Source organism: Diplotaxodon limnothrissa, linkage group LG20, assembly GCF_057381915.1.
Source record: "Diplotaxodon limnothrissa isolate DT_005_m linkage group LG20, D_limnothrissa_male_GT1.1, whole genome shotgun sequence".
Taxonomy (NCBI): domain Eukaryota; kingdom Metazoa; phylum Chordata; class Actinopteri; order Cichliformes; family Cichlidae; genus Diplotaxodon; species Diplotaxodon limnothrissa.
Genome location: NC_140615.1, coordinates 26,879,279 through 26,897,858, shown reverse-complemented (window position 1 = coordinate 26,897,858; position 18,580 = coordinate 26,879,279). Strand labels below are relative to the sequence as shown.

The 18,580-nt window shown below is 40.8% G+C and overlaps 1 protein-coding gene across 2 annotated transcripts; it reads right to left on the bottom strand.

Annotated features, from left to right (window-relative positions):
- Positions 1-840: 840 nt before the first annotated feature.
- On the bottom strand, positions 841-17,335 carry LOC146611080 (sodium- and chloride-dependent taurine transporter-like). Of its 2 annotated transcripts, none has more exons than XM_085343983.1 (14): positions 17,242-17,335; positions 12,180-12,409; positions 11,952-12,086; positions 9,651-9,885; positions 9,117-9,249; positions 8,299-8,433; positions 7,533-7,636; positions 7,279-7,403; positions 5,816-5,928; positions 4,631-4,768; positions 4,112-4,214; positions 3,181-3,281; positions 2,850-3,020; positions 841-2,546 (listed from the first exon to the last, which is right to left on the bottom strand). In XM_085343983.1, exons 2-14 carry the CDS (start codon positions 12,406-12,408, stop codon positions 2,391-2,393), a joined length of 1,878 nt encoding a protein of 625 aa, XP_085200109.1. In that variant the 5' UTR covers position 12,409; positions 17,242-17,335; the 3' UTR covers positions 841-2,390. The 2 variants fall into 2 exon arrangements, with proteins under 2 accessions (XP_085200109.1, XP_085200108.1); XM_085343982.1 differs by lacking the exon at positions 17,242-17,335 and adding an exon at positions 14,096-14,166.
- Positions 17,336-18,580: the final 1,245 nt, after the last annotated feature.

Below are 18,580 nucleotides of genomic sequence, written 5' to 3'. Positions count from 1 at the left end.
ATACTGGCGCCCTCATGCTATGCCTTTTTCTAAGCGAGTAAACATCCTATTGCTTAAGGTGATTAAATTCAATGTGAAAAATGAGCCTTGCACTTCACTCTTGACTTAAATCGATCTGCAAACATGATTTCACAAAGGGCTCTCCCAGTTCCCTGGAATCCTTTTACACCCCTGCTTCCTCCTGCACTCAGACACTTCTTTAGAGAATCAGTGCTCCAAGGGTTTGAATGATGACACACCAGAGACCTGCCCAAATAAGTCAGCCCTGCATTTGTGTGTGCGATGTCAGAGCTGTTCCCACCTGCTACTACCAGTGAACAGTAGATTAATGGAGGGACAGACATCCTGAAAAAACTTTAGAACAGAGGTCAATGAGCCATCGCAGGGAGAGGGGAGTCAGGGTGACATTGGTGGCCTTCACCAGAGGGCGTCTAAATAAATATAGATGGCTATTTTAGGAATGGAATCACTATGTATTATGATTTGGGCAAGGAGCAAACCTCGGAACAGAAAATGGTTAAAGTGGGAGGCAGTCCCATGAGCTTATTTTCTGCACACAGGTCAAAAACATTGGTGCAACAACCCAAATTGTCCCCGTTCTGAAAGTTAAGAGCTACAAATGATACGTAGCTCAGTGTCACTCCTGGATTGGATAAGTGGAAGAAAATGAATGGTTGGGCGAACACCTAATAAAGTGTATATAAAGCATAAACTGTGAGATCTAATGATAGAAGTAAGTAGGCATAAACACAAAGAAACTCTCATAGCTTCAGAAATATCAAATACACACAAATCCAAAGAAAAATATGTTTATTTAATCTATATAGAAATGATGCAATGTGCATCTCAAAGGGAAAAACTGTGAGACAAAAATACTTTGGTACATTTAAATTTCCACATTGCAATTTTTTAAAAGGAGAAAGCAGCAGGGTACGGTGGTGTGGCGGCTCCTACACATGCTTCAGGAAAACAATCCTCAAGAAGTTGTACTGAACTATTGCAAGTTGTTTCTTTGTTATGCATTACGTATGATTAGACTACGCCACCGCTTCACTGAATATTGCACCCTGAATGTGCAAATCCGGGCTCACGATAACTGACATGTAGCGAAACACATTGGTGAGCTTTGATTAAAATAATGAATCAGTGATGGTGTTCAGATGATGTGCAGTATAAAATTGATACAAAAAGGCATATGTGATTTACAAACAATTAAAATTCTACAAATAGTCTCTCAAATACAATTGAATTAAAAGCCAGACTCCAGTGGTCGTTCTGCAGAGCGCACCTGCTACTGAAAGCACAACGGAGAGAGCTGTCAGGCGGTTTAGTAAAAACTAACGCTTCTGAGTGATGTTCCCACAGATCCCACTAACAATGAGAAATCTGAATATCTGATGGCAAGTTTCTACTTTCTATTCTGTCATCTGTCAAGAGACAACTACATACCTCATATCAAAGTTTACAATTTCAAAAAGTTAGAAGCTAAAAATATTTCTCCTGAAACATGTTGCAAATGTAGCTGCGATACTCTGCAACAATAAAAACACACTACAATAAAGGTGAAACAACATATAAAGTGCAAAGAGAGGTTTCAATAAATGCACTGGTACTGACTATAGTAGTCACACAGGCAGTGTACAAATACTCTAAAAATGCCACTTCCCTTGTTTCCCCCCCTTTTTTTTTTATTTCCTACCTGTCGTTTTCTCTTATTTTATCTCAACTGCTTTCAGGATGGATCGTCTTAAAAAGGCATTTCTCACAGTATTTGGCCAAGACCAACTTGTAACTTAAAAGTTGTCAAGCAAGAGATTACTCTATACACTGCATATTGCTGCTTAAAATGTCATGGATATGTTCTCTGAGAGATGTAGGTGACTGGCTTCCGCCGCAAGCGGAGGTACATTCATTTCATTGTGGCATAAAATGACATAAAAATTAGAAGTCAGTACAACAAGACCGTCACAATCACGTGACACCTTCCACCTTTTTTTGCAGTTAATTACTCATTTAGTTTATTTAACAACATGAAAAGTGAGAATTTACTCTTTTCTTCTATAGCACTGGCAAAAAAAAAAGCAAATTCCTCATCTTTCCGGAATCAACAGAAAGGTAGTAAACATTTAAAATGTTTTATCTCGAAATACTGCCCAAACTGAGATCAGTGCCAACTACAGCAACAACAACTGTAACAACAACAATATCAATATTGTAAAAAATGAAAAAAAAAATCACAAGAAAAATAAAATACAATAATAAAACCCTCTTCATAGAAATCAAACCAGACTATCTCTAACGTGAATATACCGGACAACGTAAACCTACTAAAGTTAGCAAATATGATACCACAGAAAGCACATCAATCGTATTCCTCTCACAGAGAGCGCTCACATCATTGTTTCTACAATGGTGTGGGTGGGCTTGATTAAGCCATTGTTCCCATTTGGGTCCAGGGGCTGTGTCAGCTCACTGCCCTTCAAGTTGTATTCTTTCGGGCGGGAGCTCACGCCTGACTTCGCTGGGGCTGCCACTGCTTTGATCCTCTAAAGGGAAGAAGATGAGACATTAAAATAATGATCGTCAGAAACTGGGGTGGTTTAGGGCTTGAAATGACAGTTATCAAGAAAATAAACAAGGGCGGTTGATTAAGGGCAGTTTATGTGATTATTAATTATTGTGTACTTTCTTTTTAAGTAAAATGCTGAAACAAATGAACCAAAAATACATGCAAATTGCTGACTGGACTTTTCTGCTTTTGCAAAGAGCCGGGAAGTCTGTTTCCTCTTGACTTTGGATTGATTTCCCTCATTTAAATCTCTGCAGGAAAGCTCCCGTTAAAAGCTCACCTCAATCAGAGGTCCCTCAGACTGCAAGATCTTGATGACCATCACCATTGGGATGCAGATCATGGAGGACAGAGCCAAAATCCAGCCCAGACCGATGGCCCAGTCAGGGTACTCATACACCTTGTTATAGGTCAATGGCTTGTACTTCACCAGTGAGAAGACAAAACAGCCCTACAGGGAGCAAGCACACACACACACACACACACACACACACACACACACACACGCACACTGCATTTAGCACAAGCTGCGCCCCTTACATGTGACCTTCAGCAATCAACATTTGTCACGCCAGTTCCTCCAACACAGTGAAGTGCCACTGATCTCTCACCATGCAGAGGACAGGAGTGATTATGGACCAGCTCCATTTCATCCACGGGTTTGGTCTGTAGCCAATCATATCTTCAACTGCATCATAGAAGTTATCGACTCCTGTTCAACACAAAACAGAATAAACAATAAGCCGAGTCTATTTGTTTCTGCAAAGTTTGCTAAAATGGTGAATAGTGCACATTAGATACCAGCGACTCTATAATCTACACGTGTTGTTGTTTCCAATGATAGAATGACCTTGGACTGCATTGGAGTTTCACTGGGTCATGGCTATCTAGTATCAATAATCTTAGCTCTGTCTTTTACATCTTAAAAGACCATTAATGGTCTTTACTGGCTGGCTATAGATTGCTGTGTGTTTAGTGCAACTGTGCTGTAGTCCACTGGTTTGTGCAAGACATTAGCTGTTGATGTGAATATTAATTCTGTTTATTCTGTTTTTACTCTTTTCCTCTTTTTTGCTGATGAATAGACAAATAACTACTATAACAGCATCAGTTCAGCACAAAAGCCCCCAGCTTCACAAATTAAATGTTGTCCGGGAACTACTTTTCTGGACCACAGAGCCTCCACCAATAAAAGGGGTGCCATTAAAGCACATGGGCATTAGCAGGGAAGGTGCAGCTTTACTTCCATTCCATTTAAGGTTTTTCTCTTCTGGCTAAATGTCGCTTTGTTAATATTGGTAGGGTACAATCTGGTGGGAGGCAACTCTCAGTGGCCAATGACAATCTAGCAGGGGACTAACTCCATCCTCACCTCCCCTCAACCTCAAAGCAAGCCCACAGTTAAAGTTATTTACTCCTGACGTCTGAAAACCTCACAAGGCCACCTTTGTTTTACACCCCAGAGATCATTAAGACCTCTTTTACGAAACTTTTTGATGGACACAACAGAAACCTATCACATCTAGAGTCACTTCCACTTACCATAAACCCAGGCTACAGCAATGCATTCAAAGAACGCAACCCACAAAAGGCACACACCACTGGCTGCATAGTAGTCAAAGAGCTGGAACACATACATGCCACCCTGGAAAAAGAGGAGACGGAAAGCTGCATTAATTATCTGTGTGTACATGTGTGTGTGTGGTGAAAAAACGGACCCCACAGAGATAGAAGGGGGTATTAAATAAGGGTGGGCGAGGGTGCTGAAAGCAGGACACAAGAATCCTGGCACCCTACCCGTAGAGTTCAACAGGTGCTAAGACGTCATTGAAGCACGGTTAAATGCTGAATGGAAAACAGCATTCCAAATTGTTCCATTCTGACATACCGGATGTGTGTGTGGTAGTGTGCTAGGAAGCCATATTTGGCTATGACAATACAGCAGCAGAGAGGCATGTAGAAAATGTGCGGGGTTATCGCTGTTGTTCATCTGTTCCTTTTCCTTATCTTAACAGGACAGCCATCAGAAGTATGTGCGCTAGTGACTGCTGATGGACTTACTTTTGTCACCATGGCGAGTCCCAGGAGATAGCTCATGAAACACATCACAGCTATGAAGATCTCTCGCCGATAACCTTTCCTCAGGACGGCTGGATACAGATCCACAATAGAGGTGATCTGACCTTCCACTTCAACAAACTGTGGGGACAAAAGCAAAAAAAGTTCTCAGAGAATTTAAAAAAGAAAAAAACATTTAAAAATGTGCATATCTTTCTGCGTGTGCGCAGCTCTTGTTTTGCCTCCACAAACGAGTGATTAGAGAATGAGGGCCGTCTTTGTTGGGCAGTAATGAGAATTTAAACAAGGCTCCTCTCTGCAACACTGGCTTGTTGCTACCAAGACACAAGAGCAACAAAACAGTGAATCACTGTCTCTGTCTGCTTGTCTGTGTAACACTCTCGCTCCCCTGTGTCTCCTCATTGCCTCATAAGCAACAATATGTTTCAAGAAAACTATAAATTTCCTCACAGAGAACACGCTCCTTTGTTGCACAATAACAAAGAAAAAAACCCTTACACAACTGTGGCATGTATGTGTGAGCGAGGTTAACAATATATAGCATTCAGGAGTACAAATGTGCATATAATTTACGGCCAAATAAATGCACCCACACACACTGGCATTAGTTCTCTCATGGAAATAGCAGCACTTGCATGAGCTTTTACATGTACTCAAATTTAGAGTGATGGCCTGATCTTGCAACTGACTGAGATGAGAAGCTTGCCATGTGCAGGACTCAGTTAGCACAAGAGTAGAATTACACTTGAAGGCAGGAAATGTGATATAGCTGGAGAATCCCTTGGGAGTACACTTGTGTTTTGTCTACTTAGATTATCTTGTCTTAATCAGAGCTCTGCCTCGTATGAAAGCTAGGCTGCTTGCGTACAAACTATTATCCTTACTTTTATTAACTAAATGTTTGGACATCCACCAACTTCCACAAAGGAACTGTGATCCTTAAGGAATCAAATGTGGTAGTAAAATGCCTTTGTTTAAACCGGTTTCTTGTCTGTCAGTCATCTGATAACTTAGAGAGGTTAGAAACAGAAAGGAGAGACACTAAATGTGTTTTACGTATTCGGTCAATGAACTCACAGACTCTTGGAGGTGTCCGTCTCAAATTAACGGGCACAAGACCAAACAACTGTTCTGAGGATAGCTTTACACTACAGCAAAAACACTGACCTGGCTGTCAAGGCCCAGAAGCAGCAGCATGATGAAGAAGAGAATGGCCCACAGGGTTGGCAGTGGCATCATGGATACAGCTTTAGGGTAGGCAATGAAGGCCAAGCCGGGACCTGGAAGGAGAACAGAGAGGGGATGGGGAGAAGGGAGAGAGGACAGAATTAACATTTCTATCTAATTTTGGCTTGGCCGATACAGTGTGAGGGAATGGTAAAATAAAGTAGCAAAGAGCAAAGGAAATACTGCGTTATGGCCAACAAGACATGGAATAGCTCTAACTGTGTGAAATGGTTCCTTTTTTTTTGCTGGCCATATATTAAAACCATCTTTAGATTGGTTTTTAATCTAATTTATCCTCTGTAGCACAAGCAACAAAAATCAACAAAAATACATACTTATGTATACAATGTAAGTATACATACTTCACACGTAACATATTACATAACTGCCGACTGTTACTCAGTGTATATTGCCTTTCTTACTGTACAAATCACAGCTGCCTGACAGAATATTTACAGCTCATTCATTCTGAACATGAGTTTATCAGGATGCATTTCGATAAGCACTCAGTATCTGTGACATGCTGGTTTATTATCACTGCATCAAGGTGTGCAGTGATAATAAACTTAATTTAAACAAAGCAGACATGGATTTTAGCAAAGCAATGAACCAGTTCAGTGAGATATTATAAGAGCATCAGAAAGAGACTCCATCAATTGAACAGCTGAGAAAAATGTAGGTCAAAATATTTGAAAAAACATATACATATAGATATATAGATATATTTTGGTTTCCATATATGATGGAAGCAGCATAGAATTAGTGTTCATTTGATTACTTTATTATATTCCAGATAGCAAAACTTCTAACTTAAACTGAGCAGAGAAAGCATGCTTAAAGAAGACACCTCCCCTTCAAAGTCAACATAAGAAATAGAGGAAGACAGATCCAGAACCAGTGGCGTCCATCTCAGGAGATCCACAGCTTGTTAGCAGAACTGGGCTTACAACATACAGTTACATACATACAGTAAAGGGCCAGTCTTCTTAGCAATGGTCCAAAAGATAAAGTTACTGAATGGCATGAGGAGGATGACTGTGGGACAGACTGGTGCCACTGAACAGCTGTAGTAATGATGACGGCACAGTGCAGGAGCTCTTTAACGCCGCAGTTCATTGTGTAGCTAAAACACACAGCATCTCACCAATGCCATGAAATCTGTCCTTAGAAAACGTGGATCACACTTTGTAGAAATAAACCTGTTTCTTTGAGGCTTTTGTTCAAGGAGTGCGCAGTTGCCGATACCTCTACGTTGCTAGATTTCGAGACTTACATAAGCTACTTCTTTTAAATTGAATTCAATTTTCAATTTTTCCAATTGTCTTTTTTTTTTCTTTTCTTTTCTTTTTTTTCCGGGCAGCAGCACCCACCATCACTGCTGCCATCACCTTGGACCCTCGTACCTGACTCTGCCACATCGGCAATGTCCACCCCTTGTTCTTGTGCCATGAAGCCCAGGACGGAAAATATTGCGAAGCCAGACACAAAACTGGTACCGCTGTTGAGGCCTCCCAGCAGCAAACAGTCCCTATGTCACACATATGTCATGGAGGTTGTTAATGAACACAGGTGGAACCGAAGTTCCCATTTTCTTTTCACGCAACCGAGTTGCTGTCACTACTAGACTCCCACTCGCCCTAGTGGAAACACAGCTCACCTGTAGCAGTTGTATTTGTACTTGTTGTAGCTCCCCAGTGACGTCATGGCGCCCAGGCAAATGGCATAGGAGAAGAAAATCTGGGTTCCTGCATCAATCCACACCTGAGAAGTAGGATGTGATTGCTGATTTTTCAAGATTTCAAAAGATTGCCTTAACTCTACAATCACTGATACATGCTTAGGGGTAGTAAAAATAAGGTTAAGTACTCCATCATCATCATCCTATCATCTTGTTCTATTATATCCAAAACACAGAAAGCTGTGACCAGTAAAATTCAAACAATGAACTGAAAATTGCTCGAAAGCTAAAAATCGTGACCATGTTGTTTGACTTGGAGAAGGAGCATGTGCATGATGTGAAGGTGCAGTAAAGCCATAAACAGCAGCAGTGGAATATCTTAGTTTAGCAAAAAGTCTGGGAACAAAAGGAAACAGACGGCCTCTGACTCTTTCCAAAGGTAATAAAATCCACCAGCAAAATCCAGAGATCACTTCGTCTTTTTAAAAATATATGGTCAGAGTCATGCCTGTAATGTAAGCATATTCACTTGCTATTGCAACTGTATCCTATTAAACTGCTTCATTGCTGCCTTGTTTAATCTTTTGGTTTAATGGACTAAAGTTATATTCTCTTGATTTGTGAGCTATGCAGGTGCTGTTTGGGATCTTTATGTGTGAACGGCTTCCTTTATATAATTTTATATGGCCCAGAGACTATTGTAGGAAGCTTTAACAGATCAAATAAAAAAGGTTTTCATTCTTACCTCTGGATCTTGTAGGCGGGTTACGTTAGGGTAAAGGTAAAATTTGATCCCTTCTCTGGCTCCAGGAAGCGTCACCCCACGCACCAGCAGTACAATCAGCATGACAAATGGGAAAGTTGCTGTTATATACACCACCTAGACCGGACAAAGGATTTATTAGCTAAAAACAATGAACAACATTTACATGGTTATGACTCATCACTGTTGAGATATAGTGCGATAAACGCTTCTTCATTTTTTAAGTTTCATTTCCACTCATATTTGTCCAGCTCCAGCTCAAAGGAAACATTGTTCTTATTGGGTGATAACAATTTCCCCCAACGAATAGCTGAGTGGAGGGCCTAGATACACTTCTTCTATAAGAAAAGTCATGCATGACACAGTATAACGTGGCATTCGTGCAATCTGCATACAATAAATCCTGAATTGTTAGCTGATTAAAGGTTAAATCATTTTAAGACAAATTTGTCACAAAAATAGGGAAATACGCACACCTCCAGTTCCTAATAGAGTTATCCATTTTCAAAGACTTTCAAAGCCTTTTGCCTCTAACCCATTTTCGGGTCTGCTAACAGAAACAAAGACAGGACTAAGGAGCGCCAGTCAAGTGTTTACAGCAGACAGTGTGTCTAGCCAAGGACTGACTTCCAGGACAACGTGGAGGCCTGTGTCTCTTAATCATCTTTATTAACCTTGTTTCCAAGCATGTGGGCTTTCTCTGAGCAGCAGTGTTTTGTCACTGACTTGTTAGGGAAAAACTAAAAAACTGCATCCAAGCAACCCAAAAAGTACAGGGTGTGTTGATGAGTCACACTCACTTTCCCTGTGGACTTGACTCCCTTCCAGATGCAGAAAAAGCAGATGACCCACACTGCCAGGAGACACAGTGCTAAGTCCCACTTCAGGGGCCCTATGTCTTCAATTCCAGTGGAGATGCTTAGGACGTTGCGTCTGCAGAGAAAACGTATGTAAGTGCCTAACTAACAATTCACAAATTGCGATTAGATCCAAACACATTACAAAGCAAATGTGCATGAAAAAAAAACCAAACTTTTCTTCAATTTAATTTCACAGTTACGGTCTAACTTTGAGGATGAACTAGCATAATGCAGTGCAAACCAAGTTTATATTAAACTAGTGGAGAACTAGTGCTTTCTAAAAGTAAACACTCCCCTTGCAAGAATGTTGCTGTTCAAACACATTTACACAAGCAAGATAAAGAAGCACTGTTACTTTGGTATACTGAAGAGTGGATATGTGTGTGTGTGTGTGTGTGTGTGTGTGTGTGTGTGTGTGTGTGTGTGTGTGTGTGTGTGTGTGTGTGTGTGTGTGTGTGTGTGTGTGCCACTCACTCCCAGAACTCGGTGACGGGGGAGGTAAAGTTGGTAGCATTGGCTGCCAGCCAAAGGGTCTTGTTCTTGCGCACTGTGTCCTCTACACAGTGCTCTGTGTTCCAAGGCTGCTTGCATTTTGCCCAGGGGAGCTCGGGCTGAAAGCACTGAAACAGGTAGTAGAGTCCCCAGGCCAAGATCACAATGTAGTAGATGTTTAGTAGAGACACGATCACGATAGAGGCATAGCCAATACCTGGAGACACAATAAGAGGGCGGGCAGATTTGAATTTTAAGGTAAAACTTTCTTTTAACATTCGAATCAGGCTTTGTGTCGGCTTCGTTTAAAGGTGCAGTAACAGATTTGTGACCACTTGTGGGCAGAAAAATTGCTGTGAACACAACATTGACAAAACACGTGATTCAGTTCTCCTTTTTTGTTCAGCTGCTCACCTACCCTATCGGTTTTTTGTTTTTATTACTGCCTATTGTGAGAGCTCAGTCAGAGTGAACCAAAACAGGAAATTAAAACAATGCAAAGTATACAAAACGGCACACATAATTTACTGCAGAGATGGGTTAAAATTCCATGCGTGTTCATCAAAACAAGCTGATGGGAAATTAGTCATGTGAGCCTCTGTTTATTTCAAAATATCGATAATTGCCACTTTAAAAGAACATGAAAATATTGTGAAGTTACAGCAGCGACACGGAGTGTGGTCAAAGGTGAACAAGAAGACTTTATTCGAACTCGAACACAGAGGAACACAGCCCAGGCTTCACTTGACTATCTACTGTTATAATGTCCTTAGTGTTTTTAAGTTATTTTTAGATGACTTTGCTGGGAACCTGGACACAAACACCCCGGTACTCTTCCATTGCTTTGGAGTATTTTTAAACTTATCATCTCTTTCACTCCCACCTCCCCCTTCCTACATTCCAAATGCAAACTGATAGACGACGCACGCGGTCCACATGAGTAAAGTCGCATATTCCCTGTGCGATAAAAACACATTAAGGTATACTGAACAGCACAGAGAGCTGTGATTGGTCAATTCCACAGCAAACTGGGGACTTTCTCTATAACAGCAGGTGGGCAGACATCAGCTTCGGCATTCTTTGGATAACAGGGACCGTTGACAGCTGCTGGAGATCCGGGAGCCATGCAGTTTCCTCTTGCGTGATGTCCCACGTGTGAACATGAGTAAGAGTGTCAAAGCAGCTGCCACGGGTGTGGTGCGTCAGTGCTTGTCTACAGCTGTCATTCAAATGTAAAGGGATGCATATAAGCGGTCCGGCAAGAGCTCAAGTAAAGAAACCAGGTGACAAAAGAGCAACTGAGGCAGTGCTGTCCCGCAGTACTCACAGTTTTGATTATATCTCATAATCCAAAACAAAACAAGCAGGCACGCTGCAGCTCCATGGCAACAAAATGATCAGAGTCTCATGCAGCAGGTTTGCACGAGACTCTGATCATTGCTAGGCAACTTTTCCCCCCTCACAGTCTGTTTCTATGGCAACCAAGAACTCATCAGTCGATTTCAGCAGGCGCATTTTGGGGGAGAGACGCGACACTTATTAAGAACAGACATCTATGAGAGAAAACTTGCTGTCCTCTCCCACCCAGCAAAGAACCATTTATGTGCTAGATACTAAACAAATAAGCTATTTGTGTTGTTGTGCTGAAGCACGCACAAAGCGGAAGTTCACAGCAGTTCCAGCTGTTTGGTGGCTGGCACATGTGCTCCTGCTTGTAGGAAAAATTTAGGTAAGTGTGTGTGTTGTTCTTTTTTTCTTTGCTTTCTGTATGAATAATATAAGCTTGCATTATGTTCAAGAGTTAGAATAAGCTGGGGACATGTGATCTTGTCTGCATGAGGACTGAGCATTGTGCATGTGTAGTAGCGCTATAACTGGGTTTTTAATGTTTTCTTTTTTAAAAAGAGGGGGAAATAAACCTAATATATAAACATGGGTATCCTCCAGCCGAAGCTCCAAACCTCGATATTCAGGAATTTTAATTCTTAGCTTCTGCATTTCTGCATTCTTTGTGATGTAACCTTCACAACACAAAGCAGACTAATGGGGTAAGACTGGTCTAATTGTACTGGCAGAGAGAAGAGGACAACTCGGCAGAACACGCTGTCCAAAAGATGAATACTGGACTGACACAGGAGGAAAATGAGGGCAGAAACCTCGCTCAGACAAATGAGGCTTTTACTCAGTGTTAAATATTAAACGAACAAGGTGGGGAACATTTGTGCAGAGGTTTTATCCTTCTTTCTGTGGGTGAGAAGTTTGTGTTTGTGTGTTTGAACTGACCAGTGAAGATGGGGCAGAGCTTAGCCCAGCAGGTGATCCCTCCCTCAGAGGTGTACTGGCCCAGTGCGACTTCCAGGAAAAACACCGGCAGACCACCCCCGAAAAGGAAGATGAAGTAAGGGATAAGAAATGCACCTGAGGGAATTCAAGCACGATTGAGTTCAGATATTTTGTGACCTTAATCTTGATCTTTTTTTTTATTCTATCTGTTGTGCATCTATTACGTACCGCCACCATTTTTATAACAAAGGTAAGGGAAGCGCCAGACGTTTCCTAATCCGACAAAGCCTCCGGCCACGGACAGGACAAAGTCGAGCTTACTGGCCCACTTCTCCCTCTGAGGAGCTTTGCCTTCTGCCTCATCCTCAGGTCTCGTACCTGGGCTCTTCCCTGGTGAAGGTTTCAGAGTGTCCTTGTGAAAGTCCTTCAGACATTGAAGCTTCTCTTTTTGTGCCATGCTGCAGGCAAAGAAAAAAAAGACACAGTGATACAAACAAAAGGAGAGAGGTGAGCGGGAGACGCATTAGGGAGATAATGCTATCTCCTGACTGTGTTTCAGGTTGCTTTGCGAGCGCATAATATACACGACAATGCTGCTAATCTTGCTAATCTGAGCAACTCATGCCTGGAGGTCATTCAGACTATAGAAATGGTTGGTGAGCAGATTTGCCTTTGACAAGAGAGCAGATCCAGTATGGAATACGTTTTAGGCAAGAAGAGTCAAAATGCAAATTCTACAATTTTACCAAGAGACATCAAAACATCAGCGCTACAGATTGCAACAGAATACACTGGTGCAATCACACAGTGAAGAAACCCACTGTCCTTCTTACTCTGTCGCAATAACCCACAGATGAAGAAAATCATTTGGTTTTAAACACATGCTGTAAACCACAGTTAAATTACACTGTTGTAATTCAGATGAGTGTTTTTTTACAATGCAATGAAAGACTTTATGAACCCGAGTTAACCTGAAGGATCTCTGTTTTTTTTTTTTTTTACCACATCAGTAGCGACTCAGTTCAACAGGATCCAAATTTAGAGAGGACGATATCCTTGTACATTCCCCGTAGTGCTGGCTACTCTCAAGAAGCTACAACAGCCTAAGTTAACTCGAGTGTTTACAGTGTAAACCATCTTTCCACGAAAGAAAGGATTTGTTAATACGGGTCGAGGTATCCTATTGCGCTGCATGAGCCAAAAAGAAAAAAGCAACCCTAATAGGGTAGGAATAACTGTGTAACGCATGGCAAAGCTGAATATAATTTAAGTTCCCGGCCAGCGGGTGTTTTAGAAAGAACAAAGGAGCCATAATGACAAAGCCATAATTAATTAATAAGATATGAGATTGAATCTGATGCTACTGAGAATGAGTTGGCACAGAAAAATCAGATACTTCCTCTTAACAAAGATCAGGTGATGAAAAGCATGTGCAGAAACTAACTAATCTAAGTTCAGTTCCTCTTGACACCTAGTCAAGAGAACTTTTTTATAGAGACAGTTAAAAAAAAAAGAGGCAATTGAATTTACAATCACACTTTCATCTCTCAGGAAATGGACTTTAACCAACAACAACATTGGGGAAAAGATTCTCTGAGAGCTCTCACATGTCTCCTCACTAAATTGGTGCACACTGTGAGCCATCTTATTCTGAGTTTTCTCTCTTCCTGTTATGCATGACAAGTTCACTTGAATTGCTTGCCATTCTCAGGCTTGCTTACATAACTGGATCAGTTCTGTTTCTCATCCTGTTTCTCTCTCGCTCTCTCTTTATCCCTTTTACTCCCCTCCTTTTACTCTCGTCCACTCAGCGTAAGCTTTCACTTGCCTGCCTCGTGTTAGGAAGCTATAGATTTAAGCGAACAGTCCTTTGGGCTGGCCCCAGATATAGCTCACAAAAAAATCCCTAAGCCTTTAAGAACGAAAATAGTGGACTTGTTGAGAATCCTCAGTGATGAATGTAAAATTACTGCCTTTCTTCTTCATGTCAATTTGCATCACAAAAACAACAACAACAACAACAACAAAGCCTATTCGCAGTTCTTTCACACTGTATTTAATCTGACAAAGCTGTGACTTCACACACACAAGCTGTACCCGGTAAAATCAAATCTCCCCTCAGAAAAACAATACAAAAAACTTACATTTCCTTCATGGCTGCGACTATGTATAGTGTTCCTCTCTCTCAGCTGTCACCATTCCTCTGTACTGAATGTCTTTATGCTGCCAGGGTCAGAAGAAGTGAAGCTGACAGCAGAGCCCGCCCCTTGGCTAAAGACAATTAAACCCAAAGTAGAGATTGGACACAGCTTTCCTCTGACAGACAACTCAGGTACCAACGTGGGAGACTGTAAATTTCCACTTACAAGTCTCTGCCCACAAACATACAAACTGCCAAGTGGTGGGGGGTGAGTGTGTGTCACACAAGCAATGCATACACATACTATTTATTCATGTTGTAGACACAGAGGACATTTCAGAGGAAGCGACTGAGAGTCCTTGACTGGTTTATGATCTGCTACAAAGTGACCAACTGAATGAAGCATTGAGAGGTTGTTTGTTTATTTGTTTGTTTGTTTGTTTGTTTTAGACACTTAAACAGAACTGAAAAATGAATTTCACTTCCACAACCGCACTTCCTTTTAAGAGAGATCTTCATGTGAAAACTAATTTAATTTAAGACCATGTCGAGATGTCCTCTGTCCTTTCATGACACGTGGCGTTTAATCTGGGAAATGTAAACAAGTACAGTATCAACTAATAACAATGCCAAATAAGGTAATGTGTCTCCTCTGCTTGTTAATGGTCTATTGGGATGCAGTTCATTGCTTCAGTGGCTCACAATGGCTGGCATGGAAAAGTCTGTTTAAACTCCACTGGAGGATTTACACAGTTAAATGAGGGACATGAACCGGCTGGTGACAAGCTGCTGGTTAAATACATCTTTGGCACCTCTTGGATTCATTATCCATACAGTATGTTCCTCAGTGTCATGCTCTATATACTATTTGGGTTATGCCAAGTTAGGTCACACAATTTGGCTAATAATTAGCCATGGATTCTTCATAACGCATCCTGCCATTCCCACCAGCAGTTACATCATCAATAATCACTTTGACCTGATTTTAATGACAACCATACACGCCCATGTCATAACACTACCTCCACCATGTTTGACAGATGATGTGGCATACTTCTTATCATGAGCTCTTTCTCTCCATCTCCATACTTTTCTCTTCCCATCATTCTGGTTAATACTTCAAGTTAATACTTGTAAATTCAACACTCTGAATCAGCTTCAGATATGTCTGCTTCATCTGAAATAAAAAGGAAACACGCCTCACCTGGAAATTTAACTGCTTGTCAGTCAACTGTCCAATTAGCTTTAGCCTCTGAAAATGGGACTAAGCAATGAAAAATGGGTGTAATTCCTAAAATGTTAATGCATTTTAACTCCTAAATTAAACATCCAAGCCTGTATTTCAATCACATATTGACTGCTCGTCTTAAAATCCTCTGAGGCCATACTCTAAAAATGGTGTCTCTGTCTAACAAATTATGAACTTAACTATAACAATGTCAAACTGGATGGGTAATGCAAATCGTGAATATACTTTGTTCTTTCACCTACTACTTCTTTTTTCCCTTTAAGAATTGCGTTTTTGTTTTTCTTACAGGCTTTCACATCTTGTCTTCTGCAATTTGGCTAAAGTGTCGGGTTTAAAACTGATGCTCACTTTGAGATGATCAGGTCTGTGTGCAGTCTGAACAACACATGTAAATTCACTTATATAGTACATGTTATTAAGCTTTAATTCAATGTTCTTTGCATAAATAAACAACCGAATATGCATGCTGTTGGACTGTGGGAAGGAATATGGAGGAACTGGAGGGAAGCTATGCAGGTGCAGGGACAAAATGCAAATGCTACACATAAAGGATCCAACTGGTGAGAAGCTTCAAAGCCAGACCTTTTTGAAACGGGAGTTCTAACAACCACACCACTGCACCATCAGCAATAAAGGAATAAAAATGTAAAACATATCACATATATGACACAAGTGGACTTGATGTTCATTAGATTGACCACACAGCAGCCTTTTATTAAAAAAAAAAAAAAGTAAAGAAACAGAAGCTGTTGTGATGGGTATCTAATCAGAAGGCAGTTTAGAAAGGAGGATCACAGTAACTGAAGGTCCCCTTGCCAAAGTTGGATGGGGTACAGTTTAAAGACCTTTCATTTTGAAGGGGATTCTGTGTTGTATCAGCAGTCAGCTAATATATTAAAATGTTTGTGTTTTGTGTTGTTGTATTTGAAATGAAGAATTGCAGTAATCCAGGAAAACACTAACCATCAAAGAAAATCAAACAGCATCGCCTCCTAATTTAGCGAAGAATCCCAATTTATTTTCAGGTTTACAAGGAGTTTCACAGTAATATATGAAACTACTACACATGTCACAAGTTCACAAACAAAAACACTTTTTTAAGTCAGCCTTCAAGAAACCTTGTGAGCACCTCACACCCTCCGAAGGGCCAATTCGGGGACTTTATTTTCAGTACCAATGCCAAAAGAGGTACAGCGACCCCTGAGGTTTCATCTGCTGAGAGGGCGGACTGGTGTTACTAAAGGACACACGCCAATCAATCATACACTGGCTGAGGCGGAGACAGAAGAAGTAGGTTAAGTATGTGTCACTAATATATAAGCTAGTAAACGTCTTAGTTCATCACACCTACTTCAGCATTCACTCAGCTAATGATTTGTGGCTGAGGAAAGCGAAGGTGCACCTTCACATTTTCCTCATCCTCATCACATATCACTGTGAACGCACCGCCCCTGAACGCACCACAGCAGCTCAGCAAATACGACCAAACTGAAACTGGAAACGCTGTCTTATCAGACACGATGAACAGGCAAAAGAGGGTTCAAAGACCAGAACTTCGCTCCTTTCCCTCCCTTTTTTTCAGTATATGACCAAAACATGCCCTAATTTAGTCACGTCGTTTGTATGGCAGGGCTGAAACAGTGTTGCTTCTCTGTAACGGATAAGCGCACAGCATCATGTGAAAGAAAAAGAGGAAATGTTTTCAGCTTTTTATGAGCGAATAAAAAGGATCAGCAAGCTTACTTTCCGCATCAGAACACTAAATATTAAACAAACAACAACTTACATTTGGATTAATTAGGGTTTCTCCTATCACACATTTTCTCCTATTAAAACATAGTCTATTAACCTCATGCACTCAATGATATATTAAGAATATATAGGATTACCCGTCCTCTTACTTTTACTAAGCAGCCTGTTGTTCCTTGTTTGGTAGCCTGTGTTTAACGACGAGTCATACAATGTAATCTACTTTTTTTCTCCCCCCAAGATCGCTGATTCAATGAGCGTGTGTGCGTTTAATATCAGTTTGAGTGGAAAATCACTAGCTTCTCCATGCAACTCTTAAAGTGGCAGTCTCCCTGCATCCGCCCTTTTACCTGATTCTCTTGACAGCTTCTGACTGACAGACCGATAACGACCGGCAAACGTTATAAACCATCATGCGGCATTGATCAGGGATTTGCAAAAGTGCAGACGATGAACATTTATAGGGCTAAATTTAATTTAACGTGACAGTGAAAAGCACCATAGGAAATAAACCAGAATTACGCAAGTGAATTCGGTATGACTTAATGGCTTTATTGGTGGTTTATAAATGATTGACTATGTGCAGTATCGCTCAATTATTACCCAATACTGACATACAAGTGGAAAATTACAGCGGGAAGCTATCTATCATTTCTAGTAATGTCGATGTTATGGCAATCAATTAATAAACTGTTGCTTTCTGATAAGGTGGTTCACCTCTCATTAAAACCTAGAGTGGTTCCCAGGGGATGAATATCCTACTATCTCGTTGTCTAGCACCACCATAAGGCTCATATTTTCTAGTCAAATGGTGTAAAATTAGATTTGATTTTTCACAGGATGAAGACATTTTGAACAGGTGATATAAGCAAAAGCACAGGAGTAGCCTAATGTCATTAACAATGACTGTGCTCCTTGTAGGTATATAAGTAAACCGTGGCATTGTGCCATGAGACCAATCGAAGGACCCTTAACCAACCACACCTGTTGGAAAGAAGCCATTTTTACCCATTTTGAATGTCTGGCCTATGTATATGGGTGTGATTGCAACTGCTAAAATCCATTCAGTGGGTTATTCAGTCATTAAAATTGGGTGAGCTGTTAATTATTTACTGATATACTTTTACTATACTATACTTTGATATACTGTAAAAACATGTTTACATTAAGTAATTTGATGTTTCTGTCACGTTTTTATCTTGTAGAACTACATTAAAGATTAGAAAATGTTCAGTGTCCTACTTTAGTTAATTTGTCTGAATTACAATATTACCAGCAACTAATTAAATGTTAATATTGTAGCGGGTCAGGGCTGTTCGGGGTTCTGTTTGTACAGTTATGTTTTGTGTATGTTGCCATGGTGACGAGTGACGCTCTCTCGCTGCAACAGTGTGTCCTTCCTGGGTCAGAGGGCGCCCTGTGTATTGTTGTTGTTGTTGCCGCGCTGAGCAGTTAGCTAGCGGCAGTGTGTTCTTCTGAAAATGTTAATAA

Bases quoted from the DNA above. Each gene is read 5' to 3' on its own strand.
- LOC146611080 (XM_085343982.1), bottom strand. The intron at 12,087-12,179 runs GTACGTAATAGA...GAATTCCCTCAG, and splicing joins TTGTTATAAAAATGGTGGCG to GTGCATTTCTTATCCCTTAC. The intron at 5,929-7,278 runs GTACGAGGGTCC...TTCTCCTTCCAG, and splicing joins TGCCGATGTGGCAGAGTCAG to GTCCCGGCTTGGCCTTCATT.